The sequence below is a fragment of the Phyllobates terribilis genome, unplaced genomic scaffold (genome assembly GCF_046119375.1).
Source record: "Phyllobates terribilis strain yellow unplaced genomic scaffold, ASM4611937v1 Scaffold_4__5_contigs__length_816908805, whole genome shotgun sequence".
Taxonomy (NCBI): Eukaryota; Metazoa; Chordata; class Amphibia; order Anura; family Dendrobatidae; genus Phyllobates; species Phyllobates terribilis.
The window spans coordinates 237,637,385-237,663,340 of NW_027362764.1; the positions used below are offsets into that span (position 1 = coordinate 237,637,385).

Here is a 25,956-nt window from a genome sequence, read left to right on the forward strand (position 1 = left end):
TAAAAAAAATGTTCCTGTGCTGAGATAATCTTATAAATGTGTCCCTACTGTGCACTGTGTAATGGTCGTGTCTTACCATATAGAAACATGGTGTGAACATGCCACAACTCCTGGAAATGGGAGAATGCAAAAGAGTGCATACAGACAAGACAGCATGGGATCGCTGTTCATTCTTTTCTGTGAGGTAAAACATGTTTAAAAACAAGCAGCAGATAATTTATCTCACAGAAAGAATGAACTACTATTCCATGCTGTCCTGTCTGTATACTCTCTTTTGTGTCCTCCTGCGCCCAAAAGATGTGGTATGTGCAGACCATACTACTTCATCCAACACACCCAATTGTGGTACTTATTTTTATTCCAAGATCTATTGATTAAAATGTAATTTGTTAGTGGGAAAACCCCTTTAAATTGATATTTTTAATTGAGCACGTAAACACTTATCCAATGAATTGTTTATGTGCTCCTGATTGTTGAGGCTCTGACCACTGGGATCCCAATGATACTGAGAACTGAGATCTAAAATGTCTCATTAATATGGAGCTTTGGCCACATAATGTGTTAGGATACAATTTGACTAGTCGAGAAAACCCTATAACAGTGATGTCTGCAGTTGTCACAGAGCATGACACAACACTCTTCCATAAGTAAAGTTTTATACATATCAAGTATGACAAATTATGCCAATGAGAATATTCCACCTCGAATATTCAGTCAATTGTACTACTCATGAGCCTACACTACTAAGGGAAATTTTACCATATGTTCAATTTTCCTCGTTTCTCTAAAGTATTTCTGTAGAAAACAATCATATGCAGGCACAATAATGGGATGGGCAGACAAAGATCAAGCCTTCCTCAGAGGGTTATCTGCTATGAACAAGCCTTTCTTATTACAAGAGTCCATTAACAATAAACTCTTCACATAGTGTTTCTCTAGTTGATCCCTCAGTATGTAGGTGTAATCCGTGAGGAAAAGTTGCAGTATTTTATTTGCCTGCAGCACCACCACAGAGGAAATTAATCATTACATAATGAACTTTTAAATGTTAGGAATCCATCAACTCGATGGACAAACTTTTCACTGTCTATTCTGCTTAGCAGGTCCCATTAGAACCCTCATTCTTACCCTTTCAACCCTGTACAGGGATTTTGCCTTCACTGAAGGCCTCCCTTGAGATAAAAACATAAATGTTACAGGTTCTAGACTAGTAGATGGGGCAATAATATAGCCATTGGGAGACATTGGGATGTCTTGATATTGGATATTACATATCACCACTCTAAAAGACCACAAGATTTATGGTCAGCATGTAGGTAACAGACAAGGGAACTGATTTGACTATAAAGGCCAAAAGTGGGGGTATCAATCATATGAGACATGTGTAGCTCTCTTCGATGGTAACAGAACAGCTAAATTCACCTACTCCTCTGGAAGGAAGGATTATAAGATCATCCTTGCAATTTTATGTACTGCCACTGCCCAGCTAAGATCTGAGACAAATGCGGCCCTACAAATGAGTCTCCCTTAGGAACCATGTATATGGGAAACATTATGGAGGCAAAGGACATCTTCAGTAGATAGTTGGGGACTCTGAATAGGGACTAGATTCAATTGGCCATTGCGGGGTCACCTTTTTAGAGTAAGGAACCCACTTACAGCAAACTATAAAGCTAGTTTTGTGGTTGGCCAAGTTATTACTATTAAATGAAAATAGGCACAAATGAGCCAACACACATTGGTCAATATTCCTCTTATCTGTGTCTCTTCTATTCAGTGAAACCAAAGAAATGGTCTAGCAAACCTGTTCGCGTAAGTGCACCAAAGGTGCGTAAAGTGTGCTGACCCATTTCTTTTTTTTTTTTTTAGCTCTTTGTACATGTAGGGGTGTGCCCTTCCTTTTTGGGCTTTGCATCTTGAGTATATAACTTTCTATGGGCAGATATAGATCCTGCTCTGTCCCCTTCTATTTTGAGGCCTGCTGTCACTTAGCGAAGTAAAATATTAGAGTTACGGACCACCCTGATTAGGTACAACTTGTTGCGATAGGATGGCTTTTTTGATCAAAATAGTATCATCCAAGTACCCCATGTTATTTACATGTTGTACTATTTATTTACTTACTATAAGTAGAGATGAGTTTATAAAATTTGAATTCACTGACTTCAGCAAATTTTTCCAAGAAATTCAATTTGTGGCAAATAACTTCACACAAATGTCAATAACGGAAAGCTTGTGATTACTTGGAAAATACATGTGGGGGAGAGGAGAGTGAAAACACTGCAGACATTAAGAGCTTACTCTTTACAGGAGAGGAAGGACCCATTTTGCCATAAGACCGTATGCTCTACAGTGGAGAGAGAGTGATTAACCCACTGATTAAAATACCTTATACTCTACAGAAGAGAGAGAGGACCTTGCTGACCATAAGAGCTTACACTCTACAAAAGAGAGAGTGCACCTTGCTGACCGTAAAAGCTTACACTCTTCAGGAAAGAGAGAGAGGAGACCTTGCAGACCCTGAGAGCTTACAACCTACAGGCAAGAGAGAGAGATAGAGAGGGGATACTGCTCACCATAAGAGCTTACGCTCTCCAGGAGAGAGAGACTTACACATTGACTCTGGAGATGGAAACTGCTCAGCATACAAATTGTGCTCGGCTGGGAACCGCTGATCTGTGATGTACCAGGTACTGACCATCACTGTATATCTATAAGATGTCATAGCTGCAAAGCATTAAGGGGAGGTCTGCATTGCAACTCAAAATTGTGTTAGCCTGCTCGCTGATGCTTTGGGTGGGTGGGTTCATGGTGCCAGGCAATTTTTTTTTGTTTTGAGAACCTGTATCAAATCTCAAAATGATTGAATTTGCATTAAACCACAAATTTCAGGAAATTAGACTAGAAGTTAATCAAACGAAGATCGGGCCTTTCATTGTATGTCTTGTTGGCACCTTTTTCTCATTTTTGGAGAAATGTAAAATGGTTTTAAATTAATTGAATACATGTTTCTTTCAATCCCAGTACTTTTAACACTATATCAAGAATGTCATATACTACTGTTGGTGGGATATTGAGCCAGGTGCTCCTGCAATCGGCCTAAAAGGATTACCAAAATATTTTAAAACATATCAAAACAGTGAGACACTCTTTTATAGGGTGTATGTCATGCCAAAATGGGCATTTAAACCAAGCATATTGCGGTGTAGGACAGGTTGTCCTAAAAATAATCATACCTTCTATCAGCATGCCTGTTTTCTTGATGACATGTTTATTATTCTGATTTTAACTGTCATGTCTTTGCCTTTCCTTCTCTTTGCTCTCAGTTTGCCCATTGAAAATGTAATTCACTATTTTTAACCTAAGGGGTAACATTTCTCCTTATGGAGAGTGACACACCAGCTCTGGCACGTCAAGGTAAGGAGGCTTATTCGCCTTGCAATGCTCCTCTTGGAAATTTAATATGTAAATTGCCTCTTCAGAGAAAAAGAGGACTTGTACTCTATAGCGCCACCTATTGGAAGCAGCAATCCTACAAGTCACAATCAACCCTTTAATGAGTTGTGCAATATAACTTAGGATAAAAGCCAAATCAGGATCTAAATTTGCAGACTCGGTGTTTTGAACTGTTGGCCCTCATCAGTGCACAGTATGAGAACTGATTTGGCCAGGTAAGAGGCTCTGGACTGAGGTCTAAGGGGTAACATTTCTCCTTATAGAGAGTGACACACCAGCTCTGGCACGTCAAGGTAAGGAGGCTTATTCGCCATGCAATGCTCCTCGGGGAAATTTAATATGCAAATTGCCTCTTCCGAGAAAAAGAGGACTTGTAATCTATAGCGCCACCTATTGGAAACAGCAATCCTACAAGTCACAATCAACCCTGTAACGAGTCATGCAATATAACTTAGGATAAAAGCCAAATCAGGATCTCAATTTGCTGACACGGTGTTTCGAGCGGTTGGCCCTTGTCAGTGCAAAGTATGAGAACTGATTTGGCTAGGTGAGAGGCTCTGGACTGAGGTCTAAGGCGTAACATTTCTCCTTATGGAGAGTGACACATCAGCTCTGGCACGTCAAGGTAAGGAGGCTTATTTGCCATGCAATGCTCCTCTGGGAAATTTAATATGCAAATTGCCTCTTCAGAGAAAAAGAGGACTTGTACTCTATAGCGCCACCTATTGGAAGCAGCAATCCTACAAGTCACAATCAATCCTTTAACGAGTCGTGCAATATGACTTAGGATAAAAGCCAAATCAGGATCTCAATTTGCAGACACGGTGTTTCAGGCTGTTGGCCCTCGTCAGTGCAAAGTATGAGAACTGATTTGGTTAGGTGAGAGGCTCTGGACTGAGGTCTAAGGGGTAACATTTCTCCTTATGGAGAGTGACACACCAGCTCTGGCACGTCAAGGTAAGGAGGCTTATTCGCGGCGCTATAGATTACAAGTCCTCTTTTTCTCTGAAGAGGCAATTTGCTTATTTTTAACCTGAGACTTATTCCATTGAGGGTGTCAATAAAATTGAGAAATACTAAAATGAATTGATTTTAATTATATATATTTTACAAATATTCCCTTTTTTAATTTCTATTATATTGTCAAGGTAGATGGATCACAAATATCTTAATCTGAACAAAATATTTATCACTATATAATATGTACTTTTGTGTATGATTTGACATATATAATATTACATGATACCTTAGTATGAGTGTTATTATAATAACTATTTCTATGGTACTTTGTGATTTCACAGTTTGTAATTTATATGTGCACTTTGTATCAAAATTTCAATTTTGTCAAAGTATTACACATGCTGTCTTCAAGAGGGCCAGGAAGGGTTTAAAAAATAAAAAATATATACTGACCTGTCCTACCATACAGTTTTGCTCCAGTCTGAACACCAAAGATGCCACACACTTGAAGACACCAAAAATGGCCTAGTGAAGAACGTACTGGTGACTTGATGACTGAACCAAATAAGATGACAGGACCAGAGCAATCTTGGATGTTGGGACAGGTGAGGAAATTGGTGAGTATAATTTTTTATAACATACGTTTATTATACTTTAGAATCTGGAGAAAAATCATAGCAAGAGTAATAATGTTTATTTGATTTTTATTGAGTAAAATTCCTAGCCAAATTCTATTTGTTCATTATTTCCTCAATCTGTAGAGATCTCAGTGTTTGTGTTTGTATTAAAAAATTGTGTTAAATATATTTCCATTTCTGCTGCAATTTTTTAAAATCACTGCAAAACTATGCAGCAAAAAAAGCAACATGGCCACAACGCTTGAATGCAGCCTTACAGTTTTTTCACTGTTATTATTATTTATTTATATAGCGCCATTGATTCCATGGTGCTGTACATTAGAAAGGGTTACATACAAAATACAAATATCACTTACAGTAAACTAACAATGATAGACTGGTACAGAGGGAAGAGGACCCTGCCCTTGCGGGCTTACAATCTACAACTCTGTGGCTAATTTCGGAATTGTGACGTTGTCTAACTATCCAGATTCACATTAAAATGTACTGCTGTGCTTCTTGCTTCTGTTTTCATATAGGCTATAATAGACCCATCTTATTGGATATGATGTGATAGCTGCAAGGCATTATGGGGAAGCCTGCCCAACCACATCCAGGTGATGTTAGCCTTTTTTGGCTGATGCAATTTTTTGCAATGTATAAAATGGCTTCAGGCATTTTTGAAGTTTTCTGATTGTTGAATTTAGCCAGGTCCAGCAAATTCTTAAAACTTTTACACAAATTCAATTTGCATCAATTTAATTTGTTCATCTCTATATACTGCACTTTGCTTACAATGTACTAATCATGAATGAACTGCTGTAATTGTGCTGTCAAATCATATATATTAGGGGCATGTTTAACCATATTTTGCTATATTGTAGAATTTCTCTTGTATGTATTGATAATTGGATAGAAGCATAGTATAGTAAAAGTGATATATATTTTAGATAATCTGTGAATAACCTGTAATGTGAATTGAGATTTTATTTTAAATGATCTAATTTGGGATTGTTAACTATTTTTTGGTATCTGATTGATTGCCCTTATTTTGTGAGCTTTTACACTATATAATTAATAATTATTCTAATTAATGATCTGGTGCACAATTCATTTGTAGATTAAGTTACATTTTAAATGTATATAACCTGATTATTAGTATTAATACTGGATATGAGCAAATCTAACAAAATTAGAATTTGCTTGTTTGTGCGGATTTTACCTGCAATTCGATTTGCAGAGAAGTCCACAAATTTTATGACCCTTATAATGCTCAGGGATCTATCCAGATCCCATAACATAATAAGTATAATAAGTATAAAATGTTAAAATAAAAAAATATTTATACTCATCTCACCACTCATCAAAATAAAACCGAACAATGAAAAAAAAATATTACATTAAGAATCTATTATATAGTAATATTCTAAAATGTTCATAAGAGAACGTTTGTGATATGACTTGCATGCTATTTTTTGTTTTTGCTTTCAAGACAAAAAAAAGATGAATTTGAAAAACATGTATCAGTAGGTACAGTCAATATTATTAAGTAAAAATTGTGATCATAATTCTGTGTTATGACTTTCATACAAAATTTTTGACATTATTTTGATTATATATTGCTTGGCTAAAAATAAATGATTAACCTGTATTTGCATATCACAGAAATAAAAAATGGGCAAAATATCAACTCCAAAGAAGAAAACTTGACCCAGTTTCAAAGTCAGATTCACATGTTTCAAATTATAGATCTAAAAGCATTAACACGCTTTAAAGATTGGTATGGCCATAAATCTAATTTCCATATCAATGCCAGCCAGACTGTTCTAATTTCAAGATCAATTCTGCAATACATACATTATGTGGATATTCAGAATACTATAATGAGATAGTCCAACTTATAAATCAATAGCCTTCAGTAAACTAGGAAAATAAATATGCAAATAATCTTCATTGGAATAAATCTGTTGGTCAGCATAATAATTTAATCAATTAGAATGAAAATATAACTTTCAGGTTTTTAGGAAACGGTAACTGATTGTCTAGAATGTTTTAAGATTATGCTCTTTGTGTCACTGAGAACATCTCCAAAATGAAAGCAACAGGGAATTTTAATTAGTATTTAACCTGGAAAGCTGTTAAGTCTAAAAAAAATCTATTGATGGTATTCACAGTTGTTCAGAAGCTGCCATTGTAAGGTGTGATATTTCCCATACATAGCTGAATGTGTATACACTGTATAATAAATCTTTTTTTCTAATGAAGTATTGATCTTGTATAAGTCAGGAAATGGCTACATGAATGGACAATAACAGGAATCATTAGAAGGGTAAATGTACGTACAAATCCATGATTTGGGCTATGGAACTACAGCACATTAGGCGCAGTGACAATAAGACAGTGACATGCTGCTTAGCACTCAGCATTGAATTAAAAAGGTATTCAGGTTCATAAGAAATGGTCAATTTTTTTCTAAACGTCATTACTTTTTTGAGGGGGCTATGCCTTGTATTGCAGCTTACCACATCTTAAAGTGTGCCAATATAATTCCTTTTTTTAGGGAAAGCTGTTATACATATTTATGTAAGAGGAAACACTGTTTCAGGCCACTATATGATTGGTATCTAACATTTTCGGAAGCTAAGCCTAATTTTTAAGGGTGTTACCCAGGGCTTTGCTTATTTTTTGCTATGGGGCTAGGCAGGTAGCCGATCTCTGCCAGGTGTCGATCTCTGGCGGCTCAGAGTGGTCATGGACTCCTGGCAATTCTGCTGTTCATTTGACTTTACATCATTAGAGTAGCTTTTCCGCTCTGCTTAGCTAATGTGTCACTGCCGATACCATTCTGATTTATAGCTGGCTCCCCGCAATTAGGTAGTGGAGAGCTAGCTGTTAATCAGCATGACATCAGCAGAGATGCCCCACCAACAGTCCTTCACCTGGCCCCAGATTTCCATCATAACTCATCAATGACCTGCTATCACATCGTGGGAGATCTTTGCAAGGCAGTGTGTGTGGGCACTTGCAACTTTTATAATTAGGGCTCGCTCGCGACAGCGTATAAATCAGATGAGTGCTATCTGATTTTTTATCGGATAGCAAACTGACCAATGTTATTCAATGGAGCAGTGCTGATGAGCGTTTTTTTTCATTGACAGAATCTGTCTGTGTTAAAAATACCCGCATGCTTAGATATCACTCTGAAATCGGACGGATGTGAGCAAAAAAATCAAGTGCCATACAGAGCCATAGCATGGCATCCGATTTTTACAGATATATTGCAATTCTGTACCGTTGGAAACTATAAATGGTCTTGTAAATGATTAATAGCTGCAAAGTAAATAAATGGATTGCTTACAGACAGCACACGGATGACAAGTGAGAAAAAAATTGTACCTCCTATCTGTAATAATTTAATAATAATAATAATTTTTATTTATATAGCGCAAACATATTCTGTGGCGCTTTACAATTAAGGGGGGACTTGTACAGACAATAAATTCAATGCAAGTGTAATGCGGCGGTGTTCACACAGTGCGATTAATAGGCAGTGACCCAAGAATGTCCAACATTAAACTTTTTTTGTCCAAGTAACTCACACTGTGAAGGGAGCTTTAGGCTTAGTGCCCACGATGCAGAAATGAAGCAGAAATTTTCCTGAGCATTTCTGCATCTCCTTGGCAGAAAAACACATGCGGTTTTTCCATACGTTTTTGACACGTATTTGACGCGTTTTTGATGCGTTTTTGCATGCGTATTTGCCATGTGTTTTTCAATGCATTGTATAGGCAAATACGCATGCAGAAATGCACAAGAATTGGTCATGTCTGTATTTTTTCTGCGAGTAAAAGTCGCGCAGAAAAAATCCTGACCATGTGCACAGAACTTGCAGAATGTCATAGGAAGTCATGGGGTAAGGTATGCAATGTGTTTCTGGAGCGCTTACGCGCTGCAAATACGCACAAAAAAAACGCAACAAAAACGCATCGTGGGCACACAGCCTTATCCTCCGGATCACAGCCGGGATGTCCACAATAGTCCGTACAAACAGAACACAGTTGACCATGGGCAACTGCACCGCCTTACCACTCTGGGGTGCATCAGAAACTTTGCCTACTTGGGCTCTGCGTTGCATAACACAGGCCTGTACAGAGCAGCTGCTTGCAAACCAAAATTTGACACACCCAAACCTTTGCTGCAGGTTTTAAATGAAAATTGTGGAGATGAGCCACATGCAAGACCTGGGCTGGAGGGAGTGGACCACCCCACTGCCACCTGTAGTCCACTCCAAGAATAACAGCCCATGCCAAGTTTTACTAAACCTGCCTTGGTCAAATAGCTTGACCAAGACCCAACTTACTTTTATTCTGCACTGCAACCACAGGTTTGCCTGTGATTGCAATGCACTCCAGTGGGATCAATATGCTACACTGGGAATCAGTGTACAGTTAACTCTGTTCCCAAGCGCCGGGTGCTGAACACTGCCCTCATCATTGTCCCTTGCTTGCGCTGTGATCAGTACGAACAAGGGACAATGTTAGGACTAGTAGTCTGCTCCAGCAGTGTCCATGTGTAAAAATAAGAATAAAATAATAAAATCCTTATACTCACCTGTCTGGAAAAGTCCCCTGCTGTAATCCTCTGACCGCTGATGCCAAGGAGGTGGGGAGAATGAGCCACTCCAGGGAGTGGGCCCCGGAGCTGCTGTGAGCTCAGGAGCAGTGTCCTGTCACTCAATGAGCTCCACTCAGTGCAGGGTATAAGGATTTTATTATTTTGTTATTTTTACACATAAACATTGCGGGAGCAGACTACTATTCCAAACATTGTCCCTTGTTCATGCTGATCACAGCACGAGCAAGGCACAATGATGAGGGCAGCTTTCAGCACCCGGCACTTGGGAACAGCCTTAACTGTACACTGATTCCCAGATGCCGGTACGTGTGCTCCTGATGCGGCACATGGGTGGCACATGGTTGCCACACGTGTGACACACACGGACACAGATATCTCCTGTACGGGTTTTTCCGGTACTGTAAATATCAGGACTTGTGAAACGGGCCTATGAGTCACCTCCACATATGAACAACCCAATGCTGACATACCTATTTGTTATATTGTATAGAGGGGTTAATGACACTCTATACAAGTGAAATTAGTATAACAGAATTTAATATTTGTATTTCTAGTAGATTGAGTAACATCTGAATCTAAAATGTATTCTGTAATTGCATTCATCTGGAATAATGTTATATATTTAATGAGTTGGAGATGACTTGCCACATTCACACTGTTTTATCATCTCCCAAAGTTTTGACAAAGTCAGTAAAATGTAGTGTGCACAATTATTTAAAAGTGTACTTATTTAGATGGATGAAAGAACCATTCAGTTTTTGATTAGAAAATAAAACTGTATTCGACATAATATTGCAAAGACATGAATTCATTTATTAATTTCAAACTAATAACTAAATCTGATAGTTTCTTCTGACATTAACTTGTCTAATAACCCACAAACATTAATTCTGCAAAAGGGAATTTGAATTCTGACAGCCATGAAATAATACAAATGTTTATGGTTCTGAATCTTATTTTAATAAACATTATATCAGAGGTTGAAACATCAGTTGCTAAAAACTCTCCTGCCTGTGAAAAACACTTGAGTCTTGCTGCAGTATGGAGTTACTCAAGGAAAAGATAATGTCTTCTTGGACTATTTTTCCGCAGTTTGAATAGTGAAAACCTCTATAAATGCAATTTCATCTTTTAGGCTATGCACACACAAGGTTTTTCATGGAGATTTTAGAGCACAAACTGAGCAGAAATTCTCCAAATCCTCCACCAAGTCTCAGAACTCTTCAAAAACCAACCAAAAGGTTGGAGTTTTTGCTCTGAAAACTCTGCAAAAGACTCAGCAAGTTCACATCACATTAGGCTATATTCACACTAAGTTTTTTTCAGATTTTTTAAGTGGAAATTCTCCAAATTTTTCCTCAAAAACTGCTTCATAAGGTAAATTTTCCAATTCATTTCTATGGAAAATCCACTTTGCTGTTCATGTGAGGAGTTTTTTGAGCTTTTTTTTTCCTGAAGATGTTTTGAAATACGCTAGAGGCATGTGCACAATGTGTTTTTTTAAGGAGTTTTGAAGCAGAAACTGGCTATGGGCACACATCGTCTTTTTCAGGATGATTCCACAGCGGAAACTGCCTGAAAAACCTATAAAAAACATTCAACAGAATGAACATAAGTAATTTTATGTAAAAACGACTTGCTGCGAACATGTTTAGGCTTTTTAATGTCTTTTAACCACTTTAGGTTTCTAAAAACAGCAAACAGTTAAAAGAAGTGACATGTACATTCATCTGGTGTTTTCTGCAGAAGACACCAGAGCTCTGCAACCCCCCCCCGAACCTACTGTCTCCTTCCCCGTTCCTGTAGAATGTAAGCCCGCAAGGATAAGGTCCTCTTCCCTCTGTACCAGTCTATCATTTTTAGTTTGTTTACTGTAAGTGATATCTGTATTTGGTATGTGTGATGGTGTGATATAGTATGTGGGTATCATTTTGTGTATATTTATATTTTACTGATTTTCATAGTGTTCTCTTGTTGCTCTGTGTCCCTCTAATGTTGACTCCCCTTGTAGGTTGAGTTAATATTTGTTCATTGATGAATAGCTGTTATTTATCATCTGATATCAGCTCCTGCAGTTTATTGTACTGTTGTCTTTGCCCAGGGTCAGTGAATAATGCTGTTTGCTAATATGCTAATGACATATTGAACCAGGCTAGCTTGTTGATTTTGTAAAGGAATAGACGGACCAACAATGGGACCTCTCCCCTCCTGACCTGTGAATGAGGAGAAGGGACTTTTAAATATCACAGCCAGGAGAGACACTGGTTAGATGCTGTGTGGGACAATGACATGAGGACAGCATGTCAGAGAGAATGGGAGAAGCCTGGATGACTTTGGAAATACTTCTGGAAGGAATATATATGGAGAAACATATGGACTATTTTATCCTCTGTCTGCTGGATTGTTGGACTCTCATCTCCCAGGGAGTTTGTCCCATTACCAGACTACATTCATGTTTCTGGACTATTTTTATCCTCTGTGTGGTGGATTCTATATGGACCTTTCAGTATTGCCTAAAATAAAGGACTTGGGATTGTTCACTAATCTCTTGCTCTGTTGATTGTGTGATGCTGGAGAAGGACCCCGTGATAACTGGTGGCAAGCAGTGAGATCAACAGAGCGCAACCAAATGGAGAACCACCCACAGAGTGAGTACAGAAATTGGACTGTATCCAGTTTACAGGAGAGAGCCAGAGACCTGGGACTGAACTACCAGGGACTGACTAAAGAGGCCTTAATTGATCTTCTGGTGGGTGATAGCCAGGCCACCTCCTTCGAGATGTCTGACGGACAAGCGCTGGAGATGGGGATCCCCACCCCAAAAAGCCAGTGGTTGGTATGGTTTGAAGAAGAGATGGCAGTTCTGGGCCCAGAAGTCTCTCAGGAGTATAAGGAGTAGGCTGCTCGCCGAGCACAGCAGAGACAAGAAGCAATGGAGCTCGAAAGAGGGAGTAATGCGATGTGGAGTGTAAACACAACGATCTGGGAATCTGTACGGATCACATGGGCGGACTTCAAGCCATTTGATGAGGCTTCTGGAGTTTTGGAGGGGTTCTTCAAGGAATTTGAGCAGCAGTGTGCCATGATGGAGGTGCCCCACTCTGGCTGGATGTGTTTGTTAGTGGGACTCCTGAATGGAAGCATGGCGGAGGCTTACCGAACCATTGACTCATAATTCTGGAATCGGGATTATAACATTGTAAAGCGGACTGTCTTGATTACCACGCAATCACCGCAGACTCATATAGGGCTCAGTTCTGAGACCTCCCATGCACCACGGGGGGATTGTTTAGGATGTATGCACATAAGATGTCCCAGGCATGTCGGAGATGGCTGGAAGCGGAAAATGCCTTCACTATGGAAGATGCTACACAGGCGTTCCTTATAGAACAATTTCTTGCCAAGTGCCCCACAGAAATACAGGATTAGATGCTGTGTGGGGCAATGATGTGAGGACAGCATGTCGGAGAGAAACCTGGACGACTTTGGAAATACTTCTGGAAGGAAAATATATGGAGAAACATATGGACTATTTTATCATCTGTCTGCTGGATTGCTGGACTCTCATCTCAGGTAGTTTGTCCCATTACTGGAATGCATTCATGTTTCTGGACTATTTTTATCCTCTGTGTGGTATTGCCTATAATAAAGGTCTTGGGATTGTTCACTATTCTCTTGCTCTGTTGATTGTGTAATGTTGGAGAAGGACCCCGTGACAGTATGTAACCCTTTCTTACGTACAGCACCATAGAATAAATCGCGCTATATAAATAAATAGTAATAATAATAATAATTGGGCCCTCAGTGTGAACATATCCTTCTAAAGAATTGTTAAGACTGTATCTTGAATATGCAGTTAAGATGCCAATTCATAAAAAAGATAATATAGAGCTTAAATAAGGGCAACACAGCTAAAATATGACATATGAAAGTTCTATTTTCTACACAAAGAAGAGAACACAGGATAACTTTTTGAGGATAAATTAAGTGGGATTTAATTGTAATGTTCAAAAGTACTTTGCTCCCTAAACTGTAATGCTATAGAACATGCATCTACAGGATTTGGTAATGACTGAAACTGTGAGTAGATTATGGAAAACATTTGACATTTTCCTTGAAAATACAACATGTGGTGTTAATAATAGTAAAGCAGAATGTTAATATGTCAAATTAAGAATTATCATAAATTAGAAAATTTCGGAGAAGTAATTATTGTCTTAACACATACCACAGTGAACTACTTTAATACTGATCATAGACTATAAACGTCTGGACAATTTACTCTGCACTGATGTTTGAAAACATCAATGCAGTGTAAAACTTTACATGATATTGTGTAGCTATGGGAGTGGAGAACCAGCTATCAGACGCAACCAGACAGCATTTCCTCCTCTGGGCCAAGCAGTTATTTGATTACTGGGTTTAAGGAGGGAACAGAAACTGCCTGGTCCTAGGAAACCCAGTCGGCTTTGCTATATAGGCAGGGGGCTGAAATTACGCTGTAACTGGGGCTAATATAACAGTTACAGGGGAAAACAGCAGTAAAAAGAATGTATTAATACCCCCCCCCCCCCTTCAAAGATCTTTTTAGACCTTATGCGGGGCACAGTGTGTGAAATAAATATGAAAAATAAATATAGAAAAAATAAAAAAGGGTAACAAGTGTAAAACAAGTGTAAAATGCTTGTAGAGGCCCTTTGAGGTCATAGAAAAGTAAAGATAGACACGTGTTTCCTATTTTCCTTTTTCTCTTGATATCAGTAAGAATAAAAAAGGGCCAATAAATGACAAAAAATGTACTTCCATGTATCACGAAAAAAGAGGCAAAAATTTTTGAATCAGAAAATATTTTAGAGCCATTAAAAGTGCATGTATGTTAATAAATGTTTGGACCTGATTCTTGTTTATGAGTCTACAGGCTATGAAACTGTGAAAGCGAACTTTACTTTCTCTAGTTTCTCATATGCTCCTTTGAAGTACTAATAAGATATTTAAAAGTATAGTAATTGCAGGTAAACTGAAATGGAAGAATTTACTTAAATATTACTAGACTATTCAACTTGGTATTCCACACTCTTTTGTTGCCAAATGGCTTGGAATTCTTAAGTGCTCATATAAAAACAATTTCACAGGTAATGAACAGCATGGGTAGGTGAAATGATTACATTTCTATTTAAATTCATGTATTTCACAACAGGCCAATCTACAAAACAGTTTAGTTTATAGTATAGGATTTCTGCACTTAAAGTGTACATGGAAATACAGTTTTTCTAACTGGACAGTGCATTTCAAATTATTATAATTCATAACTCACAGGCAACTCAAACTAAAACTACTGAAGATAACAGCAATATATACCATTATTTACCGTAGCAGAGTAATGATGTGGAAAACCCCTAAATCTGTATGTATATATATATATATATATATATATATATATATATATATATATACAGTACAGACCAAAAGTTTGGACACACCTTCTCATTTAAAGATTTTTCTGTATTTTCATGACTATGAAAATTGTACATTCACACTGAAGGCATCAAAACTGTGAATTAACACATGTGGAATTATATAGTTAACAAAAAAGTGTGAAACAACTGAAAATATGTCTTATATTCTAGGTTCTTCAAAGTAGCCACCTTTTGCTTTGATGACTGCTTTGCACACTCTTGGCATTCTCTTGATGAGCTTCAAGAGGTAGTCACCGGAAATGGTTCTCACTTCACAGGTGTGCCCTGTCAGGTTTAATACGTGGGATTTCTTGCCTTATAAATGGGGCTGGGACCATCAGTTGTGTTGTGCAGAAGTCAGGTGGATACACAGCTGATAGTCCTACTGAATAGACTGTTAGAATTTGTATTATGGCTAGAAAAAAGCAGCTAAGTAAAGAAAAATGAGTGGCCAATCATTACTTTAAGAAATGAAGGTCAGTCAGTGCGAAAAATTGGGCAAACTTTGATAGTGTCCCCAAGTGCAGTTGCAAAAACCATCAAGCGCTACAAAGAAACTGGCTCACATGAGGACCGCCCCAGGAAAGGAAGACCAAGAGTCACCTCTGCTTCTGAGGATAAGTTTATCCGAGTCACCAGCCGCAGAAATCGCAGGTTAACAGCAGCTCAGATTAGGGACCAAGTCAATGCCACACAGAGTTCTAGCAGCAGACACATCTCTACAACTGTTAAGAGGAGACTTTGTGCAGCAGGCCTTCATGGTAAAATAGCTGCTAGGAAACGACTGCTAAGGACAGGCAACAAGCAGAAGCGACTTGTTTGGTCTAAAGAACACAAGGAATGGACATTAGACCAGTGGAAATCTGTGCTTTGGTCTGATGAGTCCAAATTTGAGATCTTTTTTTCCAACCACCGTGTCTTTGTGCGACGCAGAAAAGGTGAACGGATGGACTCTACATGCCTGGTTCCCACCGTGAAGCATGGAGGAGGAGGTGTGATGGTGTGGGGGTGCTTTGCTGGTGACACTGTTGGGAATTTATTCAAAATTGAAGGCATGCTGAACCAGCATGGCTACCACAGCATCTTGCAGCGGCATGCTATTCCATCCGGTTTGCGTTTAGTTGGACCATCATTTATTTTTCAACAGTACAATGACCCCAAACACACATCATGGCTGTGTAAGGGCTATTTGACCAAGAAGGAGAGTGATGGGGTGCTACTCCAGATGACCTGGCCTCCACAGTCACCAGACCTGAACCCAATTGAGATGGTTTGGGGTGAGCTGGACCGCAGAGTGAAGGCAAAAGTGCCAACAAGTGCTAAGCATTTCTGGGAACTCCTTCAAGATTGTTGGAAGACCATTTCCGGTGACTACCTCTTGAAGCTTATCAAGAGAATGCCAAGAGTGTGCAAAGCAGTCATCAAAGCAAAAGGTGGCTACTTTGAAGAACCTAGAATATAAGACATATTTTCAGTTGTTTCACACTTTTTTGATAAGTATATAATTCCTCATGTGTTAATTCATAGTTTTGATGCCTTCAGTGTGAATGTACAATTTTCATAGTCATGAAAATACAGAAAAATCTTTAAATGAGAAGGTGTGTCCAAACTTTTGGTCTGTACTGTGTATATATATATATATATATATATATATATATATATACAAAATGAAGGATCTTTAAAAAAAGAGTTTGTTACAGATTTCCTTTAATTTACAGCTTTAAAACACATATTTTTGCATTCACTATAAACTCCCTTTGCATTTATTGGAGAAATGGACATTAATGGCATTACATTTAATCTGATCTATAAGGATCCATTAACAAAACATACAATGTGTTTTAAGGTGGAATAAAAAGGCAAATAAAAGAGTTATAAATCACAAATCCTGCCATTTTTGTATAGAACTAAGTAAAGGCACCAATTACAACCTATCTGGTCCTAAAGGATCTCATTAACTCATAATGGGTCCATAAGGTTTCTACTTCTTTTACTTGACAGAATTGCACAGAAGATTATACTGTTATAAATGTTAGAAACAGAAAAAGATTAAAAAATTGTGACCACTCAAATCAGTTGTTCATATTTAAAAAAATGGACTGTGGGAATGTAGCCAAAGACCTCATTGTAGACAAAAAAATCCAGAATTTTATGTACAAATCAGCAACAAGAAGCAGACAGATTAAGATGAGAAATCAGCAGTAAAATAATGTTAAACTGTGTGCCCACTATGCATTTTTTAAGCGTTTCCACAGCGGCAATTCCGCTGCAGAAAAGTTTAAAAAACGCTTGGTAGAAGGTCAGCCATGTTCCTCAATGATAATCCACATGTGCTGTGCACATGCTGCGGAAATTTCTGCTGCGGAAAAATCCGCAGCACTACCAATTATTTTGCGGAAGCATGGCGTTTTCGCCGCCATTGACTTGCATTGGAACGCATGACATCCACATCACTTAATCTGTACATGCGGATTCCATGCGTTTCAATGTGCGGATGGTACCCGGGCTTGGAGAAGAGGAGACTCTCCTCCGGACCCGGGTACCATAGTACCTGTAAAAAAAAGAATTAAATAAAAAATAAATATTATACTCACCTTCTGATGGCCCCCGGTGTCCTTGTCTCAGCTTACCGGCAGCTCGCGGTAGACTAAAGGACCTGCGGTGACGTCATTTAGTCATGTGACGGGTCACGCGACCGCTGATGTCGGCAGGTCCTTTAGTCTACCGCGAGCTGCCGGCAAGCCGAGACAAGGACTCCGGGGGCCATCAGAAGGTGAGTATAATATTTATTTTTTATTTTTTACCATTCTTTCGGTCACACTATATAAATCCACGCCGGTTGCATGGATTTATATAGTGTGACCAAGTTGTCAAGCACTTTTCCAAGTGATTCTAAAATCGCTTGGAAAGCGCTGGACAACCCGAAATGCATGTGAAGAACGCTTCACATCCGCTTGTCCCTGGCAGGAAAAACGCATGTACAATCCGCATGTACAATCCGCATGTACAATCCGCATGTACAATCCGCATGCATTTTTCCTGCCAGGGAGATGCAGAAACACTCAGGAAAAATCCGGAGCATTTCTGCATCGTGGGCACATAGCCTAACAGAAGTGAGAAGTAATGCATTGGAAAATAAAAAAAATAGGAAATAATATGAAGCAAGTCACAATACAAATTTGGCTATTAAAGTAATAATTCCAAACCTATATTTTCAAAATTTAAAGGTACAGTAAATGCATCTTAGTCAAACCATAACACCATGTCCACAACCGGAACATTTTCCAATAAAAAAAACACAGTTTGGTCAAATTTGTTAATGGCTCCAATTTCTTATCAAACAAACTAAAAACAATATTGCAACATCCTAACAAAACCCTTGACAGGCTGCAACTTATATCAAAACCACCACTGAGAGGCCAAATATAGGATTCACATCTCATGACAGAGTATCTCAAAATCAGAAACATTGATTGAAATCTTTGTAGTCAAATAATATAGCTTACAATGACTGACTTCATACTGTATAAAAAATGCATTCTTAAAAAGTACCTACCATCTGTCTGCCCTTTTGCATTTAAAAAACAAGGGGCAGTCACAGACAGATGATTTTACTAGACAACGTTATTTAGGAAAAATAACCAAAATTGCACCTAATGACATCTTATCAGACACAACAGTCAGACCTTAACTACCGAATTGTAAGAGCCCATATGCAAAGTGTAGTCCTGCATTCCTCCCTGGACCCCTAAACTGACAAAGTGCAAGATCTTGCAAGCCAGTAAGTTGGGCTGCACAGGCTTGTGGGATCCTGTGATGCCAGGATTTCCCAACCTGGAAGTTTGGATATGATTTTTGCTAGAAAGTTGGTTCCTTTAGTCTGGCAATGTTATTCAGTAAAATCATCTGTCTATGGCTGCCCAGTGATTTCTCAAATAAAGCAATGTAGATACTCAATGGAAATATATTAGAACAATAATTAGCATAATCTTTTCGTTCAGTAACTCAATCTCTCCAATGCCATTGATGACCATTTGTTTATAGAGAAGCCTACCAGGTAGGCCTGAAATTCAGTAGAAAGTCTCTTATCTATGTAGAGAAGACTCTTGGCCTACCTGGTGAGTTGAGCAGTCTTGACATCTTGCAAGAGTAGGAAATATACTGTTCGCATTTGTCTGCACTGTTTGTGATGGTGGAGATCTGATCCATGGACGCATTGTAATTCAGTTGTACCACAACTCTTTTCTCTTTGCTGGCACCTGGCACTGAGGTTTCAGGTTTAAAATCATGGTACAGGGTTGTCCATACTTTGTCCTCTGTGGAAATGAGAAAATTAGTTGTGTGAAGATTGTGACTGATTTGTATAAGGTTAAGGCATTTTCAGAGATCAACAAGAAAAGAGACAAGTAGGGGTGGTATAAAGTAATAAAAGAAGCATTATTTACCTACTAAATCTAACCATTTTGTTGTTTTAGGAGTGACGGGCTTTGTCTTTGAGTCCTGCCACCAGATAAACAGCATTTTACACAAAAATACTAATGCAAATTATGAAAGACTATGGCCCTGATTCATTATACCTTGTGTTCTGCACGCCAGTCTTAATGAACAGGACTGCTAGAGTAAAATGCAGATTATTCATTAATGAAGCACTCCAATCAAAACTTTTCTCTTAAAATATTGCAATCATCATATTATATAGCACTGTGCACTTACAATTGCCCATTTTTCCTTTCTACCCAACTAATTCTTCTCTTTTTCATTAGGTATATGACATCACATGATTAAAAACTAACTAGTTGAATACTTCTAAGCTTTATGTATAAACAGGAGGTACATTTTCTCTGCATGAGTCATGATTAGAACTTCAATTTTACCTCTCTGAAAGTCCCTGGCAAGGGGAGGAGCAGAGCAGCTGGATCAGTAGTTGAAGAGGGGGATGACTCTTCAACTCCTGATCATGCTTCTTTAAGAGGTGCATGACAATTAATTAGGCATATCTTACTAGTACTGTGCACCTTCACAAGTATTGTACTCCAGTCAAGGAAAGGAGTACATTTCCCGTGTAAGTTACGCTGCTGATGTACGTTTTGTTAATTAGACGAAAGGGCTTATTCATGCTCTGTCCTACTCATTCTCTGCTCATTTTGGTGGAGCTGGCCAGTACTAGCATGAAAATGCAAAAAGTCGCAAACTTTTTCAAACTTCTGAGTTGCGCAAAAATTTTGCAATATTTAAAAGTGTTTTTAAACACCTTAATGAATCGGGCCTATATATTTCTATTGCTCAGTTTCTCCCCAATATCACCTCAGGTTGAAGATCTTATAAAATAGAGACCTTATAAAACAACTTTAATACACCGTAATGCATACCCATGTAAACTAACACTCTTGGAAGGAATATTTGTTTTTTTTAAAAATGGCCTCAGAGCTGAAAACTAAATAAAACAATAAGCTAAGCATTACTAACCTATCAAATTCCTTTCTGCTTTAGCACTCTATTGTTTTCTCTGGTCTTACAGGCATGATGTCACGTCAATCACTCACGTGACCACTGCAGGCAATCACTGGTCTCAGTAGTCATGTGCCTTACATGCCAGCATGACAGCTGAGTGGTTCAGTGGTTCTGTGGCATCCCTGTAGTCCCACAGAGTAGTCATGCTGGAGTATCAGGGGATTAAAGAAGTAAGTATTGTCTTTTTTTCAATTGTTTTAACTCACTTCAGGCTGTTATTAAAAATAGTTGACAAACCAGTTTAACAAAAAAACATTAAAGACCTTAAAAACTAGCATTATCAAACATTTTTATTACTCAATGAACAATTGTTTTTTTTTTATCTCTTATTTTAACGAAGATGGGCCAGACAGAAAATAATTGTAAACTTGTTGAAATATACTTTACTATCTTACAAATTAAAATGGAGACACTACAGTATATTAAAGAGAATTTTGCCCTCCATTGACTTCGTCAGGCCCATGATAGGCATTATTGGGCGTTTAGTAAGTGCTATAGCATCTTTTAAGCTCAGCTTTAAAAGGACAGTTAGCAGTCATGATGAGGTGACAGGTTCCCACCAGGGGAATGCAACAACAATCTGCTCTTATATTATGTCTGAGAGAGTCATCATTTAACAGCAGTACCTTTAGCACCTAAGAAAAGTTCTCTACATATCCATTGACTTACATGCTTCACATAATGCCTCTTTTAACTTTCTGATTTCACAATGACATTTTTACTGCAACTGTTTAAAGTGCTGTTAGTGCTAATGACATTGCCAGTGTGGTATTTTGCTAAAGTCTTAATTGCTGTAAGTTTAGGGCCTTGCTACATATATTACCGCTTTTTGCAATTTTCCAGGTCACACAATGAGGATAATGTGCCACAAATTTGCGCTTTTCAGCCACATATAAAATTTCTCTAAGAACCCAAAACTGCAGCAAAATCTGCTCATTACTTAGAGCCTATTTGCTCATTAAAAGTTGTAAATATTGCAGTGAAAAAACCCCAGGTAAACTTTTTCATTAGCTACATTATGTAGTTGCTGGGAAATAAGTGAATATTTAAACCTATTTTGTTCTCTGAGTGAGGTACTTGCTAAGCAATGCAGATGAAAACAGTGCCAGATAGCACAATAGCTACTGTATGTGGGGAACCGGATCCCCTTGTGAGTTAGCAAATGTCATTCTCTGCATGGAGAACTCAGGATCATCATGACGAGATCTGCAATGTCATTGACTGTGGAGCAATCCACCTGGTCTCGCAAAATGAGGTTATCACTTGATATTTTCTCTTCTCGTCTCATTTGCTCGCAGTGTCTCCTGAAAGCTCGGTAAATTATCATACACAGTGTGTCTGAGTTTTTCGAATAAACAATAGCAACTTCCAAAACAAGTGGAAATTATGCGACGTTGACAAATACGTTTCTTTTTTCTTCGCATCTGTCTCCTTTTCCTGAATTAAGAGTGTCGAGAAATCATTAATAACAATATTAGGTCGATCTCAAAATGTATAGAATATAGTTATCAATATTATCTTTTTTTTATCTTAAGGTTAAAGTTGAAGATCAAAATATTACTTGAACAATTGATCAAGTGACGATGTGTCCATCCTTTACTTTCAGCAACTGTTAACAAGGATTTCAATTTTTCAGAATACAAATTCAATACATTGTCATGATACAACTTTTGACAACCTACTATCCACATAGACACATAAGCTATAAAGAAGTCCCAGCAAAGTATCGTCATTTTTTTTTTTTTAAGTTAGTCAACTTATGCCATACATCTCGGGATATGTTAAGCCAAATAGAAGAAAGGGCACACCTGTAGCTCCATTCTTCATTTGTAGTGGACAGTAAGTTTAATTGTCTGCCAATTTATACATTGAAGCTTTTTTTGATATAACAAAATCCAAAAGGCCATGCAGCGAAGCCTCAATGCAACCTAAAGCAGCAGATAGTTGTCACATCTCCACCAGGACCTGCTCCTGCAACGTCTGCTTCTGTCACAAAGCATTGCCATGTTCATTCTATGGATGGCACTGGTAATAGAAAAGATGTCAGAAGCAGAGGTTCTGGACGGCGCAGACTCTGTTCAGCCTCTAAGTTTAGGGTGTTTTGGCCCTACACTGCTGTGTGTATGTGTGTGCTGACCAGCTGGAGTTATCAGCTCCCACCAATTGGAAAGCACCATACTCTACTTATGCTTCCAGCTTACTGCTGGCAGCTGCCAGATTTAACCTTGTGCTCCTCTGGTTTAGCCTTCTCTGTTCAGCTCCTGTGTAGTGTATTTGTTTGATGTTTTGACTTTGGCTTGTTTTACTGACTAACCTTACATTTTTTGATTTTGTACTTTTCCTGCCCTTTTGGTCCTTACCCAGCTACCTGTCCCCTCCTGCAAGCCTGCACCACAGAGCAGCAGCGTATTCCATTGCCACAGCCCATGGGCCCCTTGTTAAGTCCAAATCCCTGTACAGATGTTAAAGGGTGAAGGTCAGGGTAACCCCTGGGATCTGATAAGAGGAGTAGCTTGCGCTTAGCCTATCAGTGGTAACCATTGTAGAGACGCTAGGTGACCACTGTCAGAGCCCCAATACAATTGTTGGTTGTTTTCACTGCATTTCCAAAAAAATAAATGCAGTGTATTAGTAAACATAAGTTATAATGTGATAATTATACTGGTTGATATTTTAATTTTTTTTGGCAATGGGCATTTTGTAAAATGACAACAGGAAGTGCTGACATAAAGGTTTTCACTTTTGAATAAGCTTCTCGGAAACTGACATCAATTGTCATTTTTGTTTCTGTGTGTAACACCTGCACAGGGAACAGTCAGGGCAACTCCAGGTATACTGGAACTTACAGACACTAAGAAGAGCTTTGCAGCTGCTGTTAAACAGGGACCTACAGACATTAACCGTTTTTCCCCTGAGCTTCAGTGGACTACAATTCCCAGGGACCCTTGTTTCAGTCAGATGACACAGCCTGGAAGGATAGAAGGAGAGAGTGTGGATTGGATGAGGAGGGACTTGGGGGAGGGAGCTGGGCAGGAAGTGAAAGTGAAAGTTCAGAGGAGAAAAAGCGTGGCAGCTTGCTGTGAGGGACGGAGCAGTGTGGATTTACATTCCTCTATGCTGCAGAGTGTGGCTGTCCCCTCTGAGATACCCATACTGCTGGAGAGAGCGCGGTCTTGTCACCCTCTGAAGCAAGTTACATCAACGACTCGGAGAGTTCTTCCGGCACTCCCACCGTATAAAGGCCTGAATCCTGCCGCCCCCAGCTGGTGTCCAGAGAACCATCCGACCGTTTGAGACCCACAGTGAGCGCACTTCTGAGACTTGTGGTTCTATCAGTGCTATTTACAGTGAATACACTACAACCCAGACTATTGACAAAAATATTCATCTAAGTGCACCAACGGTTCTAATTTGAGCGCAAAACATCCGCGGCAACTGGGCCCCAACGTTTGGACTGAGTTAATACAAAAAGGGAAAACCTGCTACGTTATATTTGCAGGGTCGGAGTAGAAGTAGATTGTGATGTGCATATGACTTTTATAGATCACCGTTACTTGTATTGTATGTTATTCCTTTAAACCCACCTTAATTTTGCTGCATAGCAATAAACCTGTTAAACGGTTTTACTGCTGTTCCTTGTGAGTGTGTACTGAGCTGTGGCAGGGGCTTCCCGAATTAGCCCCTGGCAGAAGATAACCGTCCTTCTGCAGTCCCAGAGAGAAAGCTCCAATCAAGATTCGGGTGGAGGCACTGCGCCCTAGACAGGGGAGACCCCCCATAACACCCAGTGTACCGTGGTAGCCCTAAAGGGGTGTTACATGTGTTTATTTGACAACAAAGCAACATTTTTCCATCAGTTTCTGAGAAGGCAATTTAAAAGTGACAACCAATATGGCCTCACTTCAATATAACCAATTCAATATAACAGAAACTGCCAATATCTATATAAGAATAGCAAACATAAATACCAATATTTGACTGCTTCTCTAATGTTTAATTTACTAATATATTTCTGTTTCTTTTAGGTGAAAATCCCTTTTAAGTGACCATAAATCTTAATGTGGGTTGTAATCTTGTGATTATACACTGCTCAAAAAAATAAAGGGAACACTCAAATAACACATCCTAGATCTGAGTAAATGAAATATTCTCATTGAATACTTTGTTCCGTACAAAGTTGAATGTGCTGACAACAAAATCACACAAAAATCATCAATGGAAATTAAATTTATTAACCAACGGAGGCCTGGATTTGGAGTCACCCCCTAAATTAAAGTGGAAAAACACACTACAGGCTGATCCAACTTTGATGTAATGTCCTTAAAACAAGTCAAAATGAGGCTCAGTATTGTGTGTGGCCTCCACGTGCCTGTATGACCTCCCTACAATGCCTGGGCATGCTCCTGATGAGGTTGCGGATGGTCTCTTGTGGGACCTCCTCCCAGACCTGGATTAAAGCATCCGCCAACTTCTGGACAGTCTGTGGTGTAATGTCATGTTGGTGGATGGAGCGAGACCTGATGTCCCAGATGTGCTCAATCGGGTTCAGGTCTGGGGAACGGGCAGGCCAGTCCATAGTTTCAACGCCTTTATCTTGCAGGAACTGTTGAAACACTCCAGCCACATGAGTTCTGGCATTGTCCTACATTAGGGGGAACTCAGGGCCAACCGTACCAGCATATGGTCTCACAAGGGGTCAGAGGATCTCATCTCGGTACCTAATGGCAGTCAGTCTACCTCTGGCGAGCACATGGAGGGCTGTGCGACCCTTCAAAGAAATGCCACCCCACACGATTACTGACCCACTGCCAAACTGTTCATGCTGAAGGATGTTGCAGGCAGCAGATCACTTTCCACGGCATCTCCAGACTCTGTCATATCTGTCACATGTGCTCAGTGTGAACCTGCTTTCATTTGTGAAGAGCACAGGGCGCCAGTGGTGACTTTGCCAATCCTGTTGTTCTGTGGCAAATGCCAAGCATCCTGCACGGTGTTGGGCTGTGAGCACAACCACCATCTGTGGACATTGGGCCCTCATACCACCCTCATGGAGTCAGTTTCTAACCGTTTGTGCAGACACATGCATATTTGTGGCCTGCTGGAGGTCATTTTGCAGGGCTCTGGCAGTGCTCCTCCTATTCCTCCTTGCACAAAGGTGGAGGTAGCGGTCCTGCTGCTGGGTTGTTGCCCTCTTAAGGCCCCCTCCACATCTGCTGGTGTACTGGCCTGTCTCCTGGTAGCGCCTCCAGCCTCTGGACACTACGCTGACAGACACAGCAAACCTTCTTGCCACAGCTCGCATTGATGTGCCATCCTGGATG

At 39.2% G+C, this 25,956-nt stretch overlaps 1 protein-coding gene across 1 annotated transcript in view; it reads right to left on the reverse strand.

Moving 5' to 3' along the window:
• CNTNAP2 (contactin associated protein 2) overlaps positions 1 to 25,956 on the reverse strand; it is a 3,253,420-nt gene that overhangs the window by 769,458 nt on the left and 2,458,006 nt on the right. The window contains exon 13 of the mRNA XM_073678177.1: positions 19,240 to 19,440. Within this exon, the coding sequence (XP_073534278.1) occupies positions 19,240 to 19,440 (201 nt within the window). The remainder of the gene's footprint in view (positions 1 to 19,239; positions 19,441 to 25,956) is intronic.